Source organism: Parasteatoda tepidariorum, chromosome 6 (assembly GCF_982258835.1).
Source record: "Parasteatoda tepidariorum strain Cologne lab strain chromosome 6, Ptep-v5.0, whole genome shotgun sequence".
Classification (NCBI taxonomy): domain Eukaryota; kingdom Metazoa; phylum Arthropoda; class Arachnida; order Araneae; family Theridiidae; genus Parasteatoda; species Parasteatoda tepidariorum.
In genome coordinates, this window is record NC_141760.1 from 71,992,101 (window position 1) to 72,014,582 (window position 22,482).

At 29.0% G+C, this 22,482-nt stretch overlaps 1 protein-coding gene across 1 annotated transcript in view; it reads right to left on the reverse strand.

Moving 5' to 3' along the window:
• The window catches only part of LOC107447383 (protein O-mannosyl-transferase Tmtc3), a 136,822-nt gene that overhangs the window by 41,777 nt on the left and 72,563 nt on the right, over nt 1-22,482 (reverse strand). The window contains exons 2-11 of the mRNA XM_043039139.3: nt 19,572-19,763; nt 17,317-17,453; nt 15,779-15,860; nt 11,736-11,829; nt 10,961-11,076; nt 9,216-9,373; nt 6,748-7,000; nt 4,228-4,376; nt 4,061-4,144; nt 138-275 (exon numbers count right to left, since the gene is read on the reverse strand). Of these exons, the coding sequence (XP_042895073.2) occupies nt 138-275; nt 4,061-4,144; nt 4,228-4,376; nt 6,748-7,000; nt 9,216-9,373; nt 10,961-11,076; nt 11,736-11,829; nt 15,779-15,860; nt 17,317-17,453; nt 19,572-19,763 (1,403 nt within the window). The remainder of the gene's footprint in view (nt 1-137; nt 276-4,060; nt 4,145-4,227; nt 4,377-6,747; nt 7,001-9,215; nt 9,374-10,960; nt 11,077-11,735; nt 11,830-15,778; nt 15,861-17,316; nt 17,454-19,571; nt 19,764-22,482) is intronic.

The following is a 22,482-nucleotide window of genomic DNA, read 5'->3' on the forward strand; positions in this document are numbered from 1 at the left end:
ACTAAGTTAATATGACTTTCAATAAATAATGAGTAAATAGGACGAATCTTTCTCCCAATCAGAAATCATCGCAAAACACTTGATCGATAAATTCAAATTATTCAGTTTTTTTTTATTAATTTTTAATGAGAACTTACTTTACAGCTACACTGAAATATTCCAAAGCTTCGCGATATTTTCCTTGACTTTCGAGTGAGTGCCCAACATTGTTGTACAACTTGGCATTTCTTTGATTCACTTTTAAACCAGCCATAAATATTGTGTATTCATTCTGCCTAAGAAAAAAAGGAAATAAACAATGCTTATGATTCATGAATCTTAATCTAATTTATTACGTTTCAGTTCAAATATTTTATAATGAAACAGAGTATATTGCAGTAGAAGCTGTTTAAATGGTAAAATAGCAACGAACAATAAAGTCCATTACGGCACAAAATAATAAAAACTATCTAAAACAAAGAATTAATATAGATTTGTATTAATATAGGTTTATATGCGGGTGATTCCGATAAGCAGGAGCTATAAATGTTTAATATGAACATTGATTCCTTTTTATATTTTTAAGATTGTTATCGTAGCCTAAAATTATTTTTTTGTAATTTTTATGATATTCCGTAGCTTATTAAGTTAAAGTCTAATATTACAAATATTGACAACTGTTTGATATTTAAAAATCTCTATTTTCTTTAATTTTCAAAATTTTTTTAAAAAAATTTTGCACTTCTATTAAGATAAAATAAATTTTTGAAAATCCCGTTCTGAATTACCGGTTTCAATATACTTTTTTATGAAAGGAAAATCCTATTATAGGAAAGAATTGACAAATCATGAATGTGTAATTAATAAGGACTTTAGTTTCTGTGAAAAAAATATTAAACACAATTTATAGCAAAATAAAAATGGATTTGAAAAAATGCGTATTGCATAGTATATCATAAACATACCAGAAAAAATATATTTGAAGATTATTTTTCAATTTTTCACGGCCTTTATTAGAATTTGCATAAATTAATTTCCTAGTTTCATTTTTCTTGAATGTTTTTTCCTTAAACTGTAGCAATTGATATGCTTGACAATAAAACCTAATTAGCGAATAGTAAAATAAATTTAAACCATTGAATAATTTTCTTTATTTTTTACTGGATAATAAATTGTTTTATTAAATATTATGTATTGAAGCAAAAATTAATATTTTTGAAGCTGTCATGCAGAAGCACTGGAAAATAATTAAAATTTCTGTAAATTTCTTCATTTTCATGAAAGAGAAAACTTTTCATAAGGGATAATTAATCACTGCTTAACTTGATTTTAGTTTGGCAATATGCAAATACTAAAAATAAATAGAAATCCTCAAACTATGGTATCCAAGTTTCTCAGTTTATCAAATTAATAACTTATGATATTTTTTTTTACTTATTTTTAAATTTTCATTTTTTTTAAATAAAGAAATAATCAAATATTTGAGACAAATATATAGTGTTTAAAACCATGCGAGAAAGAGGGAAATAAAACAGAATGTTATGCATTTTTCCTCGATTTAGTTTTAAAATTAAATTATGATGAAATCTAAATTTCCTAATTGAAGTGAATAGGAAGACATTATATATACCACTGACCCAAAAATTACCAAATATTTGAAAAATCAATTTTAAGGTAAAACGGAAATTAATAAAAATGTATGGTTGTCTTACATTTCCAAGATTCTCAATTAGACATCAGCTTATAGAGCCGTTGAGAGAAACTTTAAAACGGTTTTTTCTTCTGCATATGAGAAATTATTCAAACCAAAATATTTACAGGAGAATTATTTTTTTAGTTTATTTCACTTAGCATAGTAACGCCTTCTGTTTGAAAACTTTGCGCCTAGTTTTGAAACTTTCTTCTTCATTTATTTCACGTTCTGAAAGACTTTTTTGTTTTTGTAAGTAGAACACAACAGTACATTTTTATCGTTTTAAATTTATTTCTTAAAGTATTTTCGAATGACGGGATCTATATTTTTAGAAATTTTCTCCAATTTACTCTAAAATATAACAGCGTTCTGTATGTCATTTAAGCTGTCATATGCGTTGCACATAAGCTTATTTTTTTCTTTTTAAAGAATTTTAAACACACTGGAGATATATTAAACGAAAAATATCTTTAAGTTCAGAGTTTTGTTACTTATTTAATCAAAAAATATAAATATCTATATGAAACAATTCTTTGCGTGGAATAAAACATACATATTCTGTATGACTTTTTATGCAACGATCACAAAATGTCAATTAATTTTAGTAAAAAAAAGAAACGAGTCATCCTGTCGTAAATTTATTACTTATTACCAGTCGTATTACTTACAACCATTTAACCATTTAAAGCTTGCGAAGACTCTGTGTCCACATTCACGCTGATGAGCCTATTCTTCTCGTTAACGATTTCGCTCTTTTACTTAACATTCCTCGCCCTCAGCGTACGTAGTTACGAACTGTAAGGTACTAACTATTTTGAGATGAAACTGAGTTGCACAGACCTTTCTCTATGTTTTATAATTTTATAACCGTCTTTGAACAGGCGACCCAATTTTGGGTTTACGACAACTAATGATCAACTCCTTAGCCTTGTAATTTTGAACCCAATCCAGACGAAAAGGGAACTCCTGGATCAAGTATTGGGAGAAATTTTACCTTCGTAGAAGACTTTTTGATGGAACTAACCCGCATTTGCGTTACATGGAGAAGAAGACCACGAGAACCTCGCACGGTTAGCCTGACAGCAAGGGGACTCTAACCCATGATCTGTCTACCAATGAGAACATTTCACGTCAGGATTGTGTTCGGTGCGAGCGGGATGCGAAATTCGTCCTGACCAGCCAAGGCTGGAGTCCGTATCCGGTTCGAAGACGAACGCTCTATCCCCTGAGCCACCACGGCACGACCCCTTTATGTTGGGACATTTCGTTTATGTATAAAACCTCTCTAAATTGTACTTTCGCGAAGCATCCCGCACGCTCCCGTACTTCAGTTTTAATTAGCCAATTTACTACGAAGCAATCTCAATTCACTACAGGGCTTTCAATGAGATTACGGACGTGACAGTACGAATGCTACGTGATTTGAAATTAGTCTTAACTTACGCGTTTAGAAGAATATAAAAATACTGTCAAACTATGTAAAAATAGAAAGAAAAAAATAATTTGAAACTTCCACACTGGTGTTCTCTCTTTGAAATTAAGCCCTCAATTGATAATATCATGCACTTATAAAAAATACTATAGTAATTAAAATATTTGTTGCATTGTTCCTCAGCTTTAATCAGGCAATTTACTTCGAAGCAATCTCAATTCACTACAGTGCTTTCGATGAGATTACGGACGTGACAGTACGAATGCTACGCGTTTAGAAAAATATAAAAATACTGTCAAACTATGTAAAAATAGAAAGAAAAAAAAATAATTTGAAACTTCCACACTGGTGTTCTCTCTTTGAAATTAAGCCCTCAATTGATAATATCATGCACTTATAAAAAATACTATAGTAATTAAAATATTTGTTGCATTGTTCCTCAGCTTTAATCAGGCAATTTACTTCGAAGCAATCTCAATTCACTACAGTGCTTTCGATGAGATTACGGACGTGACAGTACGAATGCTACGCGTTTGGAAAAATATAAAAATACTGTCAAACTATGTAAAAATAGAAAGAAAAAAAAATAATTTGAAACTTCCACACTGGTGTTCTCTCTTTGAAATTAAGCCCTCAATTGATAATATCATGCACTTATAAAAAATACTATAGTAATTAAAATATTTGTTGCATTGTTCCTCAGCTTTAATCAGGCAATTTACTTCGAAGCAATCTCAATTCACTACAGTGCTTTCGATGAGATTACGGACGTGACAGTACGAATGCTACGCGTTTAGAAAAATATAAAAATACTGTCAAACTATGTAAAAATAGAAAGAAAAAAAATAATTTGAAACTTCCACACTGGTGTTCTCTCTTTGAAATTAAGCCCTCAATTGATAATATCATGCACTTACAAAAAAAATCTATAATTATTAAAAGATAAATTTCCTTACCAATCAAAATTTCGGTGGATGGTTTTTGCAACAAACACCAGAACAATAAAAGCCACTAAGCACCATGCCATCGATTTCAATTTTCTGCAAATTAAATTCGCAATAAATAAAATTTATTCATACTTCAATTTTTTAAGTTACACACGCTAAAGAAAAAATAAACTTGCGTGCGGTAATGAAGAAGATTCCATCCGTAAGAAACTATGAGACAAAATCCCATGCTTGGGGTATAAAGAACTCTTTCTGCGATCACAAATCCCACTGGAAAAAATAAATTCGATGCAGGTAGAAAAGGAAAAGCCAAAAGTGCTAAGCTCTGAAAAAATAGAAGAATAATGTCGTTAGATTTATCTAAAAGCTGATATTCAATATCAATATGTCAGGAAATTTTAGAAGATTTAAGTAAAGGGGCGTTGAACTAGATATTCTCTTCTATCATATTACATAAATGAGAAGTTTAGACATTGAAAGTTTAAAGAGATTTTTCAGTAAATTCAAAAAAATAAAATTTCAAGCTTGTATATTGTTAATAAGATATATAATTTTGTCTTGGCTTTATTTCTCCTATGCGAACTTCCGATTGACGTAAACTGTAAATTTTTAATACCCAATCAAATTCATTTATATTCCTCACATCTTTTCAATTGCACCATTGGTGAAGTAATATGCATCCAGAGAGAAGGCTTTCTAAGGTAGTCGTTGATTCGTTGTTGCCAAATGCACTTGGAATCTTCTTTCACTTCGAAACCTCTCAAAGATTGTTCCTTAGTAATTTTATCTATTGAGGAGAGTTGCTAAGTTTTAAGACTTGACAAAATAAATTGGCGTTTTGGAGTTAACACATTGTTGACCGATGACGAGTTAGTAACTCATTTTTTCATTCTCAAACGTTGTTGGCCTATGGCAAATTAAACTCGACCTTGCACTTACATTGCCGTATCTAATTAGTGACACGTCTATACCATCAATTTTTTTACCGATATCCAAGTAATATTTATACCAATCAATTTACAAGAGATTGCACTAATTGCTAATTTTCTCTCCATTGTTGCTGCATTATCATAACTAACTTTACTTATAAATGGATTTTGAAACATGAAGTTGAAATTACCTAATAAGAGTTAGAGATGAGTTTATATCAGTTTTTTATCTGAACAAGAATTTTTTTTTCTTCAAAACATCACTTATACCTTCATTAAGTAAAGCTTAATAAATTCGAATCTCAATTTTATCACTGCATATAAGTTTTCTCAATATTTTTATGTATGTCTATATTGCGAGAATGTATGTATTTTTTAAACCTGCCATTTTTTTTTGAAAAATATATAGTCTAATAATGCAATGCCCGCTACCACCACCCATAAAAAAGTGCTCGGATATTTAGTTAACGCTTTATAAAACAACTTCTTTTCTAGAAGTTAGGTTGTGCAAAAATATTTTGATTGGCTTTAAATGATCTAGAGAAAGGACGAAATACGCAAAAAGTAAAATCAAAATTGAAGTGTCCAAACTTTCGACAGTTCTCATGACCAAACTATTGGAACTATGTTTTCCAGATTTCGGCTTTCCTCCATATTTTGAAGATCCAAAATCCGAATCCATAAAAAAGAGGTATTTCTTCAAGAGGAAAATACGTTTTTGTGTTTAATTTCGTAGATTAACTAATTAATAAGTATTTTTAAGGTGAAGCCCAAATACCATTGAGATAGTCTTAATACGTGATAATCCGATTCTTAAATTAAAAGTTATTCAGAGTGTTCAGTTTTTTCGCACTACATTAAAATCTTCAAGTCCCTAAAAACTTCCCTAATAGTTCACAAATCATTATTTAACCCTTTATATCTCAACATCTCTGATTTTAATAAAAATTACTCATACATTAGAATACATCATTCTAAGCATGTAAAAAATAATAAAAAAATTTACAACATAAAATAAGAAAAATTCTTGGAAAAAAATTGATTGTTGCATTTCTGCACCCTTATGCAAAATGACAAAAAGAGCTTGTTGCATTCCTGCAACATTGTGAAAAATGGCACTAAGACTCAAAGATTCAAAAATTTTAATTCATAGGAAAATTTTTAAAACAGTTGTTACTTTTGTTGTAACAAAGTCCTACACCACATTTCTCACAAATAGTTTGTGTAAATTCTTTGCATCTTGGGTATTTGCATCTGATTCTTTTGTTAGCCTAATTAGGCCAGTGCCCAATTGCCCAATTTCATCTTGGCGCACTGGTTTTGGCCGACAATCGCCGAAATCGTCCTTCAAAATTTATTGGGGCAAAGACATAGGCTTTTTGTGTATGTTGCAGATATGCAACACGGTGATATAAAGGGTTAAGGATGAAAACATTAAACCTTTATCAAAAACTAATAAATCTTTTAACTGGAGTTGAAATCATCAAAATAAATTTATGAGTCAGAAGAAACTAAAACAGATAATAGCCAATCTTTTTCAGTTTGATACGGAGAATACAGTTTTGTTGATCTCGACAATCTTGATGATTTTCGTTAGTTTTGGACAGCGTGTTGACCTTTATTTAAACTTAAATATTAATTTGTGATCTAAAATCTGTGGTTACTAATGATTTTCTTTTTATAAGGGCTCCAAAAATAAAATTGGTGATTATGTAGTATTAATAGTATGGATAGTTTAATATACCATGTATGATATAATTAAATTACCATAAGTATCGTCTTTGATCGAAAATCATAATCCCAAACGCTTATCCAAAGTAATGTTCCAAATGCCGTGTAAAATGTCAGAGTAGATAAGTTTCTCTGATCCCAAATCGATGTGATAAGGGGCACTGTCCCCATGGTCCAATCACAACACAGATCACATGGGAAACAAATGAGCCAACTGTTGAGAGCTATCAGGTAATGCATGGTTAATTGCCGGGTGGGCGTATTTGCTGCGGCAGCTGGGTTATCGAATCTAAAAATATAATGAAAGTACATAATCAATGAAAAAATGATTATAGTCTACAAGAGAGTAAGCAATCATTTTTTTGCTTTCTATTATTAGAAAGACATGTCATTCTATGGAGAAAACATATAGAAACTACCAGAGGATAACGGATCTATTGTCATCATTCGCAACACAGCTCGTATTTTGAAAACGACAAATGTTAGTCATTTTATACACTGTAAAAAAACTCTGGTAAAAAGTACCGGCACTTAGAGTGCCGGTACTTTTTACCGTAATATGTTACGGAACAAAAAGCTGATATACCGTAATTTTTACAGTACTGATTACCGTAAAATTACGGAATCAATTTAATTAAATAAATATTACTGTAAAAATTATGCATGATATTTTACGTTAAAAATGGATTTTACCTAAAAATGGATTTTATGAATGATGTGTCCTAAGTGTCGGTACTCTAAGAATTATATTAAATTGCATGAATGGATTTAAAAAAAGGGTTTAAAATTATGCAAAAGTGTAAAGCTCAGCAAAATGATTGAAAGTGCGTAAGAAGTTTTAAAATGAAATTAAGTGATATCAAAAAGTAAAAATCAAGAAATTGTTATGTAAATTTATAAAATGACAAATATTGTACAATATGTATTAATGAATTATTTAATTCGTCATAAAATGCAATCAATATGAAAAATTTTGAAAGGTGTAAAATAGTTTAGTAAATGAAATGAAATAAATACAAAACTATTTAATTTAAAACTTTAAAATTACTGTATAATATTTTACGGTGAAATGGATTTCATTGCTGATGAACCCAAAGTACCCTTACTTTATACTCGATATTCGATATTTTTAAAATTGATTTTAATAAAACCATACTAAAAACCTTTTAAAAAATAGTGGTTTTTATAAAAATTATAAATCAATATTCTTATTTAGTATAAGTGATTCATTGCACTGACAGCGTTATTTCCTTAAAAAGCTAAACTAACAAGATACTAAATTTTTATGATATTAATGAAAAGTAACTGAGATAAATTTAATTTAAAATTTTGGAAATTATTTAATTTCTTTTGTCTTACAATTTTTCACTTGTTTTTAATAATTTAGATGTTTAAACAATGTAAATTTATTTACACAGTCACTCAATTATTTAAAAAAAAAAAAAAAAAACGTTTCAACGCTGAGTTCTAATATTTTCTAAATGACATCTTTAGTTTAAAAACTGGCTCTATAAAAAAGACTGCTAAATTACAATGAAAACAACATAACATTCTTTCAACAAACATTTCTTGCTAAAATTAACAAAGATGTTCAAAAATAAGTAAGATAAAAACGAATTTGTTCTGTATCAAAACGAATTCAATTATCTATAATTGCAAATAAAATGAAAATAAAACATTCATTGACTATGAATATTAGCGATATGAAAAGGTATATTTCGAAATTTCTCCAAAAACCTTTACCTAAATCCAATTGCCTAAACTATTAGAAATTTAGGTTTGTGTTAAACCGTATTATCCTTAACACTAAGCACACCATAACCGGTCAAATGAGCGTTTAAGTATTTTCGCATCGAAAATGCGCTTATCATCTTATCGTTTTTACACATTTGACTTCATGACTTATTATTATTATTATTATTATATATATATATATATATATATATATATATATATATATATATATATATATATATATATATATATATATATATATATATATATATATAATACCGAGAAAAAAAGTATAGTCAAAACTACCAGAATATGGCAAAATTTACTGTGTTTTTGTCTCCAAGGTAACGCCGAATAGCTCGGTAATTTTTACCGAAGCGTTCTGTTGATGATTTTGGTAAAATTAACAATAAAATATGATTTTGTAATAAGTGATTAAATTTGGTAATTTTATAATGATACCTTAAAGCGTGACATAAAATCTAGTGATCGGTTAAAGTTACTTTCCAGTTTTGTATTTTTTACTAAATGTGTTGTAATAAGTATTATAATTGTGAAAACCAAAGTTTCCAGTAAACCGTTGCTATATGAACCAAAAAACTACCAAATGATTGGTTTAATTACCGAATATTTGGGTTTTATTAACCAGAATTAGGTTTGTTTGTTTGTTTTTTTACCAGAAATGCCACTACTACAGTACGGTAACTTTGACAGATATTTTTTCTCAGCGTTCGTGATTAGTACCATTTAATAAACTTAATTTTAATTACTTTGTAAAGACCGGCAATTGAGATCCCATAACATTTAAACGAAGCAGTAGCAAAACCAAAGCAAATATCGCCAAAGCTGACATTCTTACTCCAGCTTCTTTGATGTAAACAATTTTCTTGGTATTCGTCATTATCTGCAACAATTCTGGAATCCTTAACTGAATAAAAATAATAATGTTTCAGTTAGAGTTCGTAAAAATTTTATAACAAATTTAAATCTGCAGAAAAAAAATTATTTCACTTTCTTTTTTAATTATGTTTCAAAGAAATTATTTGTTTCATAAAGTTGTTAACATAAAAAATTTTGATGTACTAAATCATTAATACGAAAGCAAAAACCAACAAAGCAACGTAAATAAACCTCATATGAAAGTATATAATTTACATAATATACTTCTTACTTTTATAGTTTCCATGCTATAAACAAGAAAATTCCTCTGTATCTAAATGTCTCCTTTCTCAGTGTCAAACGTTGTCAATGTTTAAGGTTTTGACACCAAGGAAGGTTTTTGTTTATAGAAAGGAAACTATAGTATATCCAATTATGTACTTTTATTTGTACTTTAATCACGTTGTTATTTGCTTTAGTCTACATAACAAAAATATACTGTATCCTTTGTTGTATAAATGATTAATCTTCATTTTTTTATTTTACAAATTTAACAAACTAATTATAAATTTCTTTTCCAGCATTTTAAAGACAATTAACGTAAGCAGCCATATTACTACTCAATTTTTGTCTATTTAAACCAATTCAAAAGCAATTTTAAACTATATCACATTAACGTGAAAAACTAGTCTTTTTTTGTTTTTTGAATGAGTCAAAAACAATTCATGAAAAGGAATTGAAATGAAAAATTCATTTCCAAAAATAAAAATTTCAGAAATGCATTTTTTCTAAGCCATCGTAGGGGTATGAATAATTAATTTTTTTAAAGTGTTTGAATAAAGAACTTTAATTAAAAAATATATAAACAATAAGCTGAAACTCGAGAGCTAAAACGAATTATCTCTCTTTTGCAAATCTCTAATAAATGCAAGCTTTGCATTTGTTCTCAATTTAGCTTTAATGTATGTAATACCATGACATATAATCCAATTTTTAAATTAAATGCGCTGATATAAAATTTTCAAATCCTATTTTAATAAAATTTCTTTAACGAGAAAATATTTTTTAGTTATTTCAGACATAATATAAACAACGAGGGATTTATTTTCATATGTATTTCTAAATATGAAATCTAGTACAACATTTTCAAGAAATCTTCAAAACTGATAAGTACAGAAATGATTTAATAAAACAATAATTTGCAAAGGCGTACGTTTTTCCAAGCTAGAAACAAAATACTGAAGTCATTTGATAAAAAAAAATTATAAATATATATAGAACTCATTAATTTTGAGCTTAATATTTTTATTTTTATTTTACCAAAACTAAATGAATAAATATTTGAAATAAATCTTCGAATCTATTTCGAAATTAAATCCCTTGACTGTCAACAAAGACTATTTTTCTTCATTTAAGAATTTTTTAATAGAAAGAATTATAAATTGAGTGATATAATAATCTAAAGTTTTTTATAAAAACCTTTCGAAATGAAATACTGATTTGCTTCAAAATAATTAATTTTGTTTGAAATGCATTTGGAAAACATTTTTTTTTCTTCAAATATTCAAAGCGAATTAAAATATCTACTATAAAGGAAATTTGAAATCGAGTTTAAAAAATGTTATTAATAATTTACCTTATGTAAAATAAAAATATCATAAATACAACAGACTCCTACAACAGTGATTCCTTGCTCTTTTGAAAATGTTGCCATTGCTACACACAGAAGGCACCAAGCAAAAAATGTCCAATCTACAAATTAAAAGAAAAAGTATTTTGAAAAAGGTAACTAACCTTCTTACTTTTATTAAAATAGAAAATATGAAAGGTTGGAGTCATTTAGCAGTTTCATATAGCATCCTGTACTTTTACGCAGCATCACGAGGCATTCAAACAGCTTTCAATTTAGCATCCGAACATTCTCGTAGGTATGCTCTGTGCGTCATTTTTGCTACAGAACAATATCGGTTCTCTATAGAACTTGTGATACATAGTGGGATGCTACACTATTAGAAATTTAGAAGAATATTAAACTATGATTGCAACCTTAATATGATGCTAAGTTGTGCCCCATTATCATATTTCTTTAGTTTGATTACAAGATACTTTGATTCAATACGAAGGAAAACATGGTTTATTCAAGGTTTAGAAGTATAATAATGTGGTACAACCTAGCACCCTTTTAAGGTTGCGACAAATTTGCACCTTTTTATAATCCTAAATACCTATATTATAGTTCAATTTTAAACGACATTTCTAAGAGTTTATTTGAAAGTGCTAAATAAGAAAATAAATGGAAGGAAAATTTTTGATAGCACTATGTCATTTTTCATTGTATATTGTCTGCTATAATGTCAATTGTCTGCAAATCATTATATTTTTCAAAGAAAGTATTTAAATATGTTTCTTACCTGTAACTGGTGTGGCTGCTTTACTGTAACAAATAAAAGCTAACAAGAAAAATAACGACGATAATATTTCAGCTCTGCCAACGACCCCAGTCACCTAAAAAAATCCAAAACGTTTTATAAGAAAAATATAATTTTTTTGAGCCTAAGTTTATGCCTTGCATTAATTGCTTTCTTTCACCTCCGTTTAAAACACCAAATATTGTTACAAATAGACGTGGCGAACAAGTTCTATTAATCGATCCTCTTTACCATGCAATGTTCAGTCCATATTGCAAAATTACTAAATTATGTGTTTTTCCTTCGCTTATTTATTAGTTTTAGCTGATTTAAATGAGCATCAAAAACATGAAATAAATTTTTTTATGCAAGGTTCAATAATAAACTCAATAATAAAATTTTCAATAATAAACTCAATCGCTTAAAACATAATGAATTAAATTTTGAAATACACATTTAATAATGCATAAGCTAAAATGAATTATTCTCTACACAGCACAAATAACCAAAAAAGAGTTTAAAAAAAACATTACTTTTTTGACATTTAAAATAATAAATGACCCATAAACATTTTTTAAATGCACTGTAAATATTTTAATACTTAAAATCTCAACTTATTTGCAATCACTAATAGAACCTTTTAACTGCATTTATGTAACATCTCAAACACATTGAAAAAATATTTCACTTACTGTGGCATAAATACTGCTGTGTAAGACATTTATTTATTAGGGAGTAGAATGTGTACTAAATAATATTGAAAACAACTTTCCCATTTAACAAAGTTTATTTATATTGCCCAAATTTTCGAACATTTTGACATGACCTCTCTAAATGTTACTTTCGAGTCATATGACTGAGAAGAAACCCACTGATTCTTTCCTCCTGTTTGAAATTTCTTTTCAAAATTTATTTATGTCATGGTTCCATTTCATCACATTGTTATATAATGTTGTTTAAGCCTATAACAGCCCAGCCAAATCCAGCTCTTGTGCGGTTTAACCCTACCAATTTAATCCTTACGCAACTTCACTCTTCCCCGGGAGATTCAGCTTACAGAAATAGGCTGCTTGGAATAATTCCTAAATGATATCCCAAGATTAAGAATACAAATCAACAGTTTCTGTAATTGAGAAATAATATTATTGCAAAACTATTTCGATAATGACCATTGGATTACCGAATTTAAAAAAGGAAGTAATAATAGAATTCGATTTCCTTGGTATCACTTAAGCAGAAGCTTTGAGGAAAAAAGCCTCAAGCTTTTAGCGCGATGATGGAACTTTTTATCGATACAGACTCCGGCTCGAACTCTTAGAGTTAGTTAAAGATAGGGAATTTTTCCGATATTCGACAAAGCTTGGAGAAAAAGCGTTGCAAATCGATGACGTTGAGTTCTTTTCATATTAAGGATACTATTATGAATAGAGATGGAAGAAAGTTAGCCATTTTGCTTTCAAAGCGACGTCAATTTTGATATAAAAGCAGCACTTAGAGCTAACCGATCGAGAAAACAGTTCTAGATTAGTGGAAATTGAAAAAAGGGGAAGCAAATCTCTGCTTAAATTAACATTGTGGGGAAAGATGTCTTCTTTGCGATTAAATCTGTGTGGGAAAGGTTGAAAGTGTTTTAGAAACAGTTTAGGAAATCGAAAATGTATTGAAAGCTTTCAAGAAATTTGTACTGTTTTAAAAGAAAACTTTTTTTTATTGTTTACTTGGAAATTTCATCTGCACTTAGTTTTAAGAATGACACATTAATCGGAATAAAGTATACAATTTAACTCTAATAAATTGATATTGATGGTCTCATGAATCTAAAGATGTTTTTAATAAACCGCTATAAAAAAATTTATTTCGGTAACATAAAACAATAATTATTTAATATTTGTAAAACATATTATTTCAAGACAAAATTAATTTTCTAATTCCAACGTGAAACTGCTCGTGAATTTTGATAACATGATTTGGTTCCCTTTTTTATTATTGTTGTTGTTGTTGTTGTTGTTGTTAATTTACGTCGCACTAGAGCTGCACAATGGGCTATTGGTGACGGTCTGGGAAACATCCCGGAGGATGATCCGAAGACATTCCATCACAATTTTGATCCTCTGCGGAGGAGATGGCACCCCCGCTTCGGTAGCCCGACGACCTGCGCGCGAAGTCGAGCACTTTACGGTAGCACAGTTTAACGAGGACCAATACCGCACACCCTCGGTCCCTACGCAGACTGATCCAAGTGGTCACCCACCCGCACACTGACCGCAGCCAGTGATGCTTGACTTCGGTGATCTGCTGGGAACCGTGTCTTAACGATCAGTCCACTGCGGGACTCCCTTTTTTAATTTAATTTGATTTTGTACTCTAATATTTTAGGGATCTGATTGCATTTTTTGAGACGGAAGCTTGTCAACTCATCCCATAAGACACACTTAAAATTCCAATTTAGTTGATTTAGTGCATACTAATGCTTCAAAATCTTAAACGAATGTTATTTATTTTTCCTATTTATAGATTAAACTTAATAAAAAGGCTTCAAATTTAAATTCTGCTTCCGAATGCAGTCTTGAAGTATAAACTATATTTCAAATTACTGGAAATATAATTTATATTCCAATTTTTTCTAAATAAATTTCGATTTTGCTTACTTATGCACTTCACGTATTTTTAAAACTATTGCTTACCAGTGAAATGCGTTTGTAGGCATGCATTAGTATTTACAAACATTTTCGAGTATTAACTTGAGTTTAAATTTTGTTCTGATTTTTTCAAGTTCTTAAATTTAAAGTTTTTTTTTTCATTTCATTTGAGCAGTAAGGAGTATATTGAGGTTCTATATTGGATTTCTTAAATACCCTGCTTGTTTCAGTTTCCTGCCTTTCTTAGTCTGTTTAGTTTAGAAATTTCGTTTAGCTTGATCTAATTTTATAGATTCTCAACTTTCTGAAATTCACTGTAATAACATTTTACAACAAAGAAACTTTATGTTTCTCTATCAAAAAACAATATTAAATGCAGAGAAGTTATCATAAGTCTTGACTAAAATTCAGACAAACACTTATCGACTTTGCACTTTTTGTCTATCGTTACGAAGAATGATAAAATACGAATGTAACTAATAATACGAATGTAACGGATAAGCAACAAGACTATTTTTAGAAAATATACTTTTATATAAAAGTAATTCATCCGTCTAAAACTAAACTAAAATAGTTACCTTAGATATAAAATGCATGAAATGTAATTTTAATTTTTTTATACATTAATTAATATAGATTAATTAATAAAAATAAATTAATAAAGATTTAAAAAAGATTAAAAAAGATAAATTAATGTAGATAAATTAACTAATATAACTTGATTAATATAGATTAATTAATATAGAATAATTTATATAGATAAATTTATATAGGTTATTATATATTAATTTATATAGGTTAATTAATGTAGATTAATTAGTTAATATAGCTGAATTAATATAGATTAATTAATATAAGATAATTTATATGGATTAATTTATATAGGTTAGACTTAGAGGTTGGGCAGCTCTGACGAGCAGAGCACATCGACCAGAGGTCTATTGTACCCAAACCCTAAATCGTATTTAGCAAGAAAGCCCTATATCTGAAATGAAGTTCAGCAAGCACAATACAGGAACAATTTATATAGGTTAATATATATTAATTTATATAAGTTAGTTAATATAGATTAATTAATGCAGATTAATTAGTTAATATAACTTAATTAATATAGATTAATTTATATGGATTAATTTATATAGGTTAATTAATATAGATTAATTTATATAGGTTAATTAATATAAATTAATTAATATAGATTAATTTATTAGTAGCAACCTAAATAGTGTTATGTAATCAAGACAAAGTTTTTGAACTTCAAATATTGATTTTGTGATCCTTTAACTCTTTGAACCAAACATTTTATAAAATATGTAATTGAACTTACAGATTTTTTAAATTAAATTTCATAATCAAATACTTAAGAAAATTACTATTTATAAGAAGTGAGTAGACTTGTTGACTTACTGCTTCCGTGTGGACGGGATGCGTTGCAAACAACAATGCAGCAACAAATGCAGTAGATTTAGAAACAAACATGCAACAAACCCTAAATAAGATATCATCAACATAGAAAAATTAACACGAAAGATCACAAATAGCTTATAAAACAATTTATATTGCATGAAATTATTTGAAAGAGAGAAGTAGTTTTAGTTAAATAAAATAGATTTTCCTATGCACTTTTAAGTAAATTTTCTTTCTGTTCAACTTCAAAAAGTCACTGTTGTATTAGATTTTTCAGCTTTAAAATTATGCTAAGTTTTCAGTTCTTTTTAGATATACGATTGTTTTATATAATCCAATAAATAATCTGGGTTGTTTAAATAATCTAATAAACAATGATTTTCATCAAATTTTTTTTAAATTTTTAAACATGATAACCTGTTTTATTTTAACTTTGAAAAAATACAGAGTTATCTAAAAATATTTCATGAAAATCTTTATGCAAATACTTCGTATGTTCCAAATCAGGTCAACAACCGTCTATTTATTATTGTTAAATATTTATGACTAATTTTACCAACCCATTTACGTTGCATAATTTTTTACTTTATAATTTTTTTTATTTATACGATTGTTTTATATGATCCAATAAATAATTTGGGTTATTTAAATAATCCAATAAACAATGATTTTCATCAAAATGAAATTTTTTTCTTTTTTAATTTTTAAACATGATAACCTGTTTTATTTTAACTTTGAAAAAATACAGAATTATCTAAAAATATTTCATGAAAATCTTTATGCAAATACTTCGTATGTTCCAAATCAGGTCAACAACCGTCTACTTATTATTGTTAAATATTTATGACTAATTTTACCAACCCATTTACGTTGCATAATTTTTTACTTTATAATTTTTTTTATTTATACGATTGTTTTATATGATCCAATAAATAATTTGGGTTGATTAAATAATCCAATAAACAATGATTTTCATCAAAATGAAATGTTTTTCTTTTTTAATTTTTGAACATGATAACCTGTTTTATTTTAACTAGATAAATATAGGCTTATAAAAAATACCAAGTTATTTAAAAAAATATTTTATGAAAATCTTTATACAAATACTTTACTTGGTCCAAAGCAGGCCAACAATCGTCTATTTATTATTGTTAAATATTTATGACTAATTTTACCAGCCTATTTATGTTGCATGATTTTTTACTTCAGAATTACCAAGATCAATAATGAAATGAATTTTTCCATGATGTTTAATTATTCTTAATTCATAAATAAATTAAAAATTAATATACACCTGCCCCTTCATAATACTTACTTAAAAGAGATTTTTAAAAGATTGACTCGATAAATTTAAATTAATAATGCTCAAGATTTATTTTTTATGAAAAAATATATCGCTCTATGTAACGTAAATCAACTTAAACATAAAGTAATTGTTTACATAAAAATAATTCCAAATTGCATAAATTCTACCTCGTCCAATGCTGAATACATTATTATATCTTTATAATTTTTAAAAGTTAGAAAAAAGATCTTACTTCATGTATAGTAAACAGACTAAACAGTGAAGAGCAATATTTGTGAGGTGGTATCCGAAGGGCTGTAGTTTATGGATGTAATAGTTTATTCGATACGTCAATACACAAAGAGGACGGTAAGACTTATGGCTCTGTTCCTATATTATGTACAAAAAAAGAAACTTTGCAGTTGCATGCATATTTATCAAGTTTAATTTATAATTGGTTTAAAAATAGCACACGAAGTTTTTTTAAATTAAAAAAGTGAACTACATAGGTAGGTAAAATCGGTATAAAATTATTAACTCTTAAGCAATAGTATTAAAGGAAATATATTTTATTTTTCGAATTTTAGGTTCGCATTTAAATTTCAAGGATGGGAAATATACTTTACTGGGAACCATTTATCGTCTTGAAGAAAATTAATTTTTATGTGATTATTTGCCATAAAAAAGTTAGAAGCTTCCTGCAATTCAGAAGAATACATCCACGTTCTGCGATCTTGTATGTGGTCCTCTTTTCTGGTCTCTTTGTGTTACATTTCCTACATCGTCTGTAGTTGAGAAACATGTTTTACGTATGGTTTACCATTTTCTAAGCTCACATGATAGAAAGCAGAACAAAACTGAAGCGGGAACTAGTGTTTTCGTCGTTATAATCTTATCGATGGTATCGCTATAATCTTCTTCTTCTTCACTACAGCCGGTTATTGGTCAAAATCGTCTCAGTCAGTTTACACATCTATATCTGTCCGATGCTATATTTCTCCGTCTTTTAACTCCCAAGTTCTTTAACCACTTCTTTACTCTTTCTAACCATCTTGTTCTGAGTCTTTCTCCTTTTCCCTCTGGCGCATGGGAAGTTATTTTTTTAACAGAATTTTCATCGCTATTTCGAATTACAAGTCCTATCCACCCTATTTGAGAAACCCTGATCATATTTACTATATTAGATACTTTACAGTTTAATTGTAATTCATATTTGCAGCGAATTCACCAGGTTCCGTTTTTTCTTACTACTACAAAACTTTTTTTTAATATTTTTCTCACAAAATTCATCAGTTTCTCTTCGTCTACTTTGTTAAGTACCTAGCCTTCGCTGTCATATAAACTATTGGTCTCACTAGCTACTTGTACAAATGTATTTTTGTTTCACAACTTATGTATTTAGATTTAAACTGGTTTCTCAATCCATGATAACATCTGCTAGCCCATCGTTATAATAGACCAAAATGTTATAAAGGGTTATAGGCTTCCCATTGGTGTATTTCATAAGATTTTGTAGGTGGGAAGTGGATACTCCCCAATGTACATGAAAGGTTAAAGAAGTAGTGTACGAAACCTTATTGTAGAACAGAATATGTTTTTAAGAAGTCAAGACAAATATTAAATGTGAAAATTATTAAAAAATTATTTTGAATTTTTTTTAATGGAAGAGAAGAGTAAAATCATTTTCCACTAACTTCTCAGTACCAAATTCAAAACAAAAGTTGTTGAAAAGCAATCGCCATTCGATGCAAAGAGGAATTCTTTATTATTTGGTGATTTATCTCAGGAAATCAAGAAATTTAATGAAAAAAGATTGTTATTTATGAAATAATTTTGCAAGATATGAAACACAAAACTTAAAGAACGTTACAAATTTATAACAGATCTTTAACGAGCTTAAATATTAAAAAATGAGTTAGCCCTTATAAGAAAGAATATCTATTTTTAGTATTTGATTTCCACTCGTTCACATTTAAAACAATTTAACAGTTGTTTATATTGAAAAAAGTTTAATTTTATCGAGGATTAAATGAAAATTTGAGAATGAAATGGATTTAAAAAGCTATAAAATATTTTATGTCTAAAATGGCATGAAACCATGCAATTGTCTTGTTGAAATAAACATTATATAAAATTGAACTTCCTTCATTATTTTTAACGTATTTATTTATTAGTAATTCCAACTACTCTTCGCAACTTAAATCTGTTAGTAGATTAAACTTGAAAACTTAAGCTAATTGTGTAAATAATTTTCTAGTTTCCATTTTAATTAATTCTTCTTTTTTTTCTGTTTTGTTTTCTCTGCGGTTGCCTAAAAACCATGGTTAAACAAATATTTATATATATATATATATATATATATATATATATCATCCATCTTTTCACATAGTCATAAATCGTACAAGAAAAATGAACTTAACAGAAATACCATAACAATAATCGAAGACTTGATTTCCATCACATTTTGTTATATAATAAAAAGAAAACTTTATTACATTTAAGACTTACTTTCCTAATTGGCGTTCCCCAGAAATCGTTTAAAAGTAAATTAGATAAAGGTGTTGTCGGTCTTAAATCTTGGTTGTCACGAATTGCTGACATATCATCAAATACAAAATCACAGTCCAGGGCGTTTTTATAGCAAACCCATACTGCTACTAATATCACCAAATGAAAACTAATTGTTGTCATTCTTTCCACCTGAAAGAGAAGGGAAATATGATTTATTTATATGTTTGAAGGTTGTAATCATGAAAAATTTCAATGATCTCAAATCTCTAATATGTCTTCAAAAAGTTAAAAATACAAGAAAAACAAGGATTTTTTAAGGAAGAGACAAAAATTGTTGAAAAGTGTTTTTAAAAAAATTATCAAATTTATAATTTTTTTTAAAACAAAGTTGGAAAATAAAATAAGGAAAAAATATAATCTTGACATCAGCCGATAATACACGATAATATCCGAAAAATATGGCTTTCTAATATTGTATTTAGCATTTAATCCTTTCAGTAGGTCGATAAAATGAGTACCAAGCATGCTTAAAGACTAAACACTGAAGGTTCCGCATTCGGCCGACCATCCAACCGGTATATCTGCTCCTGCACACCAGAGCCCAAGGTCAAGAAATCTGAGTTGGGCACAGTAGACTTTGGCCCCCTCTATGAGCTGTCACACCATTAAGTTTAGTTCAATATTGTGTTAATATAGCCAAAGAAAAATATATCAATACAATAGTGTGGGAGCACCAAATTAATTGAAACGAAAATAAAACTTAAGAATCTTCCTTTCGTCTTGTTTATCATATATATATATATATATATATATATATATATATATATATATATATATATATATATATATATATATATATATATATATATATATATATATATATATATATATATATATATATATAATGAAAAGACAAGTAAAGACAAAAGAAAATAAAAATTTATCAACAGTTTACAAGTGGTGCTCGAAAGAGCAGCCACCAACATCAATACAGGATTCACAGCGACGGCGCATGGATCGGCGTACATTAGAAAAGACGTTAGGCATGTCGAGCACATGTAAAGCAGCAACAGACAAGCGGGCAACAAGATCTTCTTGATGGGACTCTCGTACAACAGGCTTTTAATATGACCCCAAAAGAAAAAATCCAATCAGGTTAAATCAGGAGAACGCGGTGGCCAGGGAACTGGACCACCCCGTACTATCCAATGCTGGCCGTAGACAGCGTCCATGTGATTTCTGGCCCTCCCTGTACATCCTCTGAGCAACTAATTCGTTTCCTTGTGCAGCCCCATACATGAAATGCACGTCGGCAAGCTCCACATTGGTGAAACGATGCATGCTGTTTGAGATCCGTGCGGGAATCCAGCTAGCAAGCGCTTTTATACGCCGCAGTCATCAGCGCTACCTACCGGTTCAAGGCGGCATTACCGCACACACAATCCTATACGAAATATGCTTATTTAAGTCCCCTCTACCTACCTTTACATTTTTGACATATATTTTAGGACCACCCTGTGTGTGTGTGCGTGCGTGTGTGCGCACCAAGAAATAATTGCGCCCATCCATCGACGCCTCAGTTTGAAGTTTTGCCGCGCACGAGGAAACTGGACTGCAGTGGAATGGAACCAGGTCGTCTTTAGTGACGAATCCACATTCAATCTCAGCAGTGATGACAATCGTGTTCATGTGTGGAGACGCCGTGGTGAACGCCTCAATCCTGCCTTTGCTGTACAGCGACACACCGCTCCCACAACTGGTGTGATGATATGGGGTGCCATTGCCTACAATACACGGTCACCCTTAGTATTGTTCTGTGGCACCATGACAGCCCAGCGGTATGTCCATGAAATCCTGCAACCACATGTGTTGCCACTCATGCAACGGATCCCATTAGCAATATTTTAGTGATAGCAATATTTTAGTTTCAGCAATACAATGCTCGGTCTCATACGGCAAGGGTGTCACAAGATTGTCTCCGTACTGAAACTACCCTTCCTTGATCCCCAGATTTGTCTCTAATCGAGCATGTCTCGGATTATTTGGGACGGCGAGTTGGGCATCCTACGAGTTTGAACGAACTAGAGGCAAGGTTGCAGCAAATATGGAACGAAATGTCTCAAGACATCATACAGAACTTGTGTGCCTCAATGCCCGATCGTATCACATCGTGTATTCGCGCTAGAAGGCGTCCAACGGAGTTTTAACTCCTCCGTTCTTTTGCCTTTTTCTATGAAATAAATTATCCTTTTTCTTTGATTTTCTAATCATTTACTTATATCAAAGTAGTCATTACGTATGTAAAATTTTGTTTCATTTTGACGACTCCTTTTTGGTGCGCTAATTTTTTTGTCCATGAGTGTATATTTAATAAACTAGACAAAAAGAAGAAATTAAAAGAGATTAATGAATATGTATATGAGCAAAGTCTAGACAGTGGGATCTAACAACTTAAAGAGTAAGATGAGTACCAAAATCTGAACAAATATAATTAATTTTCCAATTCTTTTTTAATATAAAAAAAAGCAATTTCCTCGCCATTAATCAGAATTATTTTCATCACTTTTTAGTAAATATATCGTTTAATAAGCAGACTCAGATTAAACTTTAAATCATTTAACGAACTTTTAATGGTTATTAAACATAAACTTTTAATGTTTAAATCTCTAAATTTAATCAGGAGGTGTTCATTTCATTTAAATACGAATTGTTTCTTTTAATCAAATAACTATTAATAGCTGCTAGATAATATTATATCAGTAATAATTTATCGTATTTATCACACAATGACTTTTATTATTTACAATTTTTATTGAATTTTTAACCTTTAAATATTTTTTGAAAAGTTGCCATTGCTGTATTAGACTTAAGGACGTAGATCATATAACTTGATTATCCGCAGAGCAAG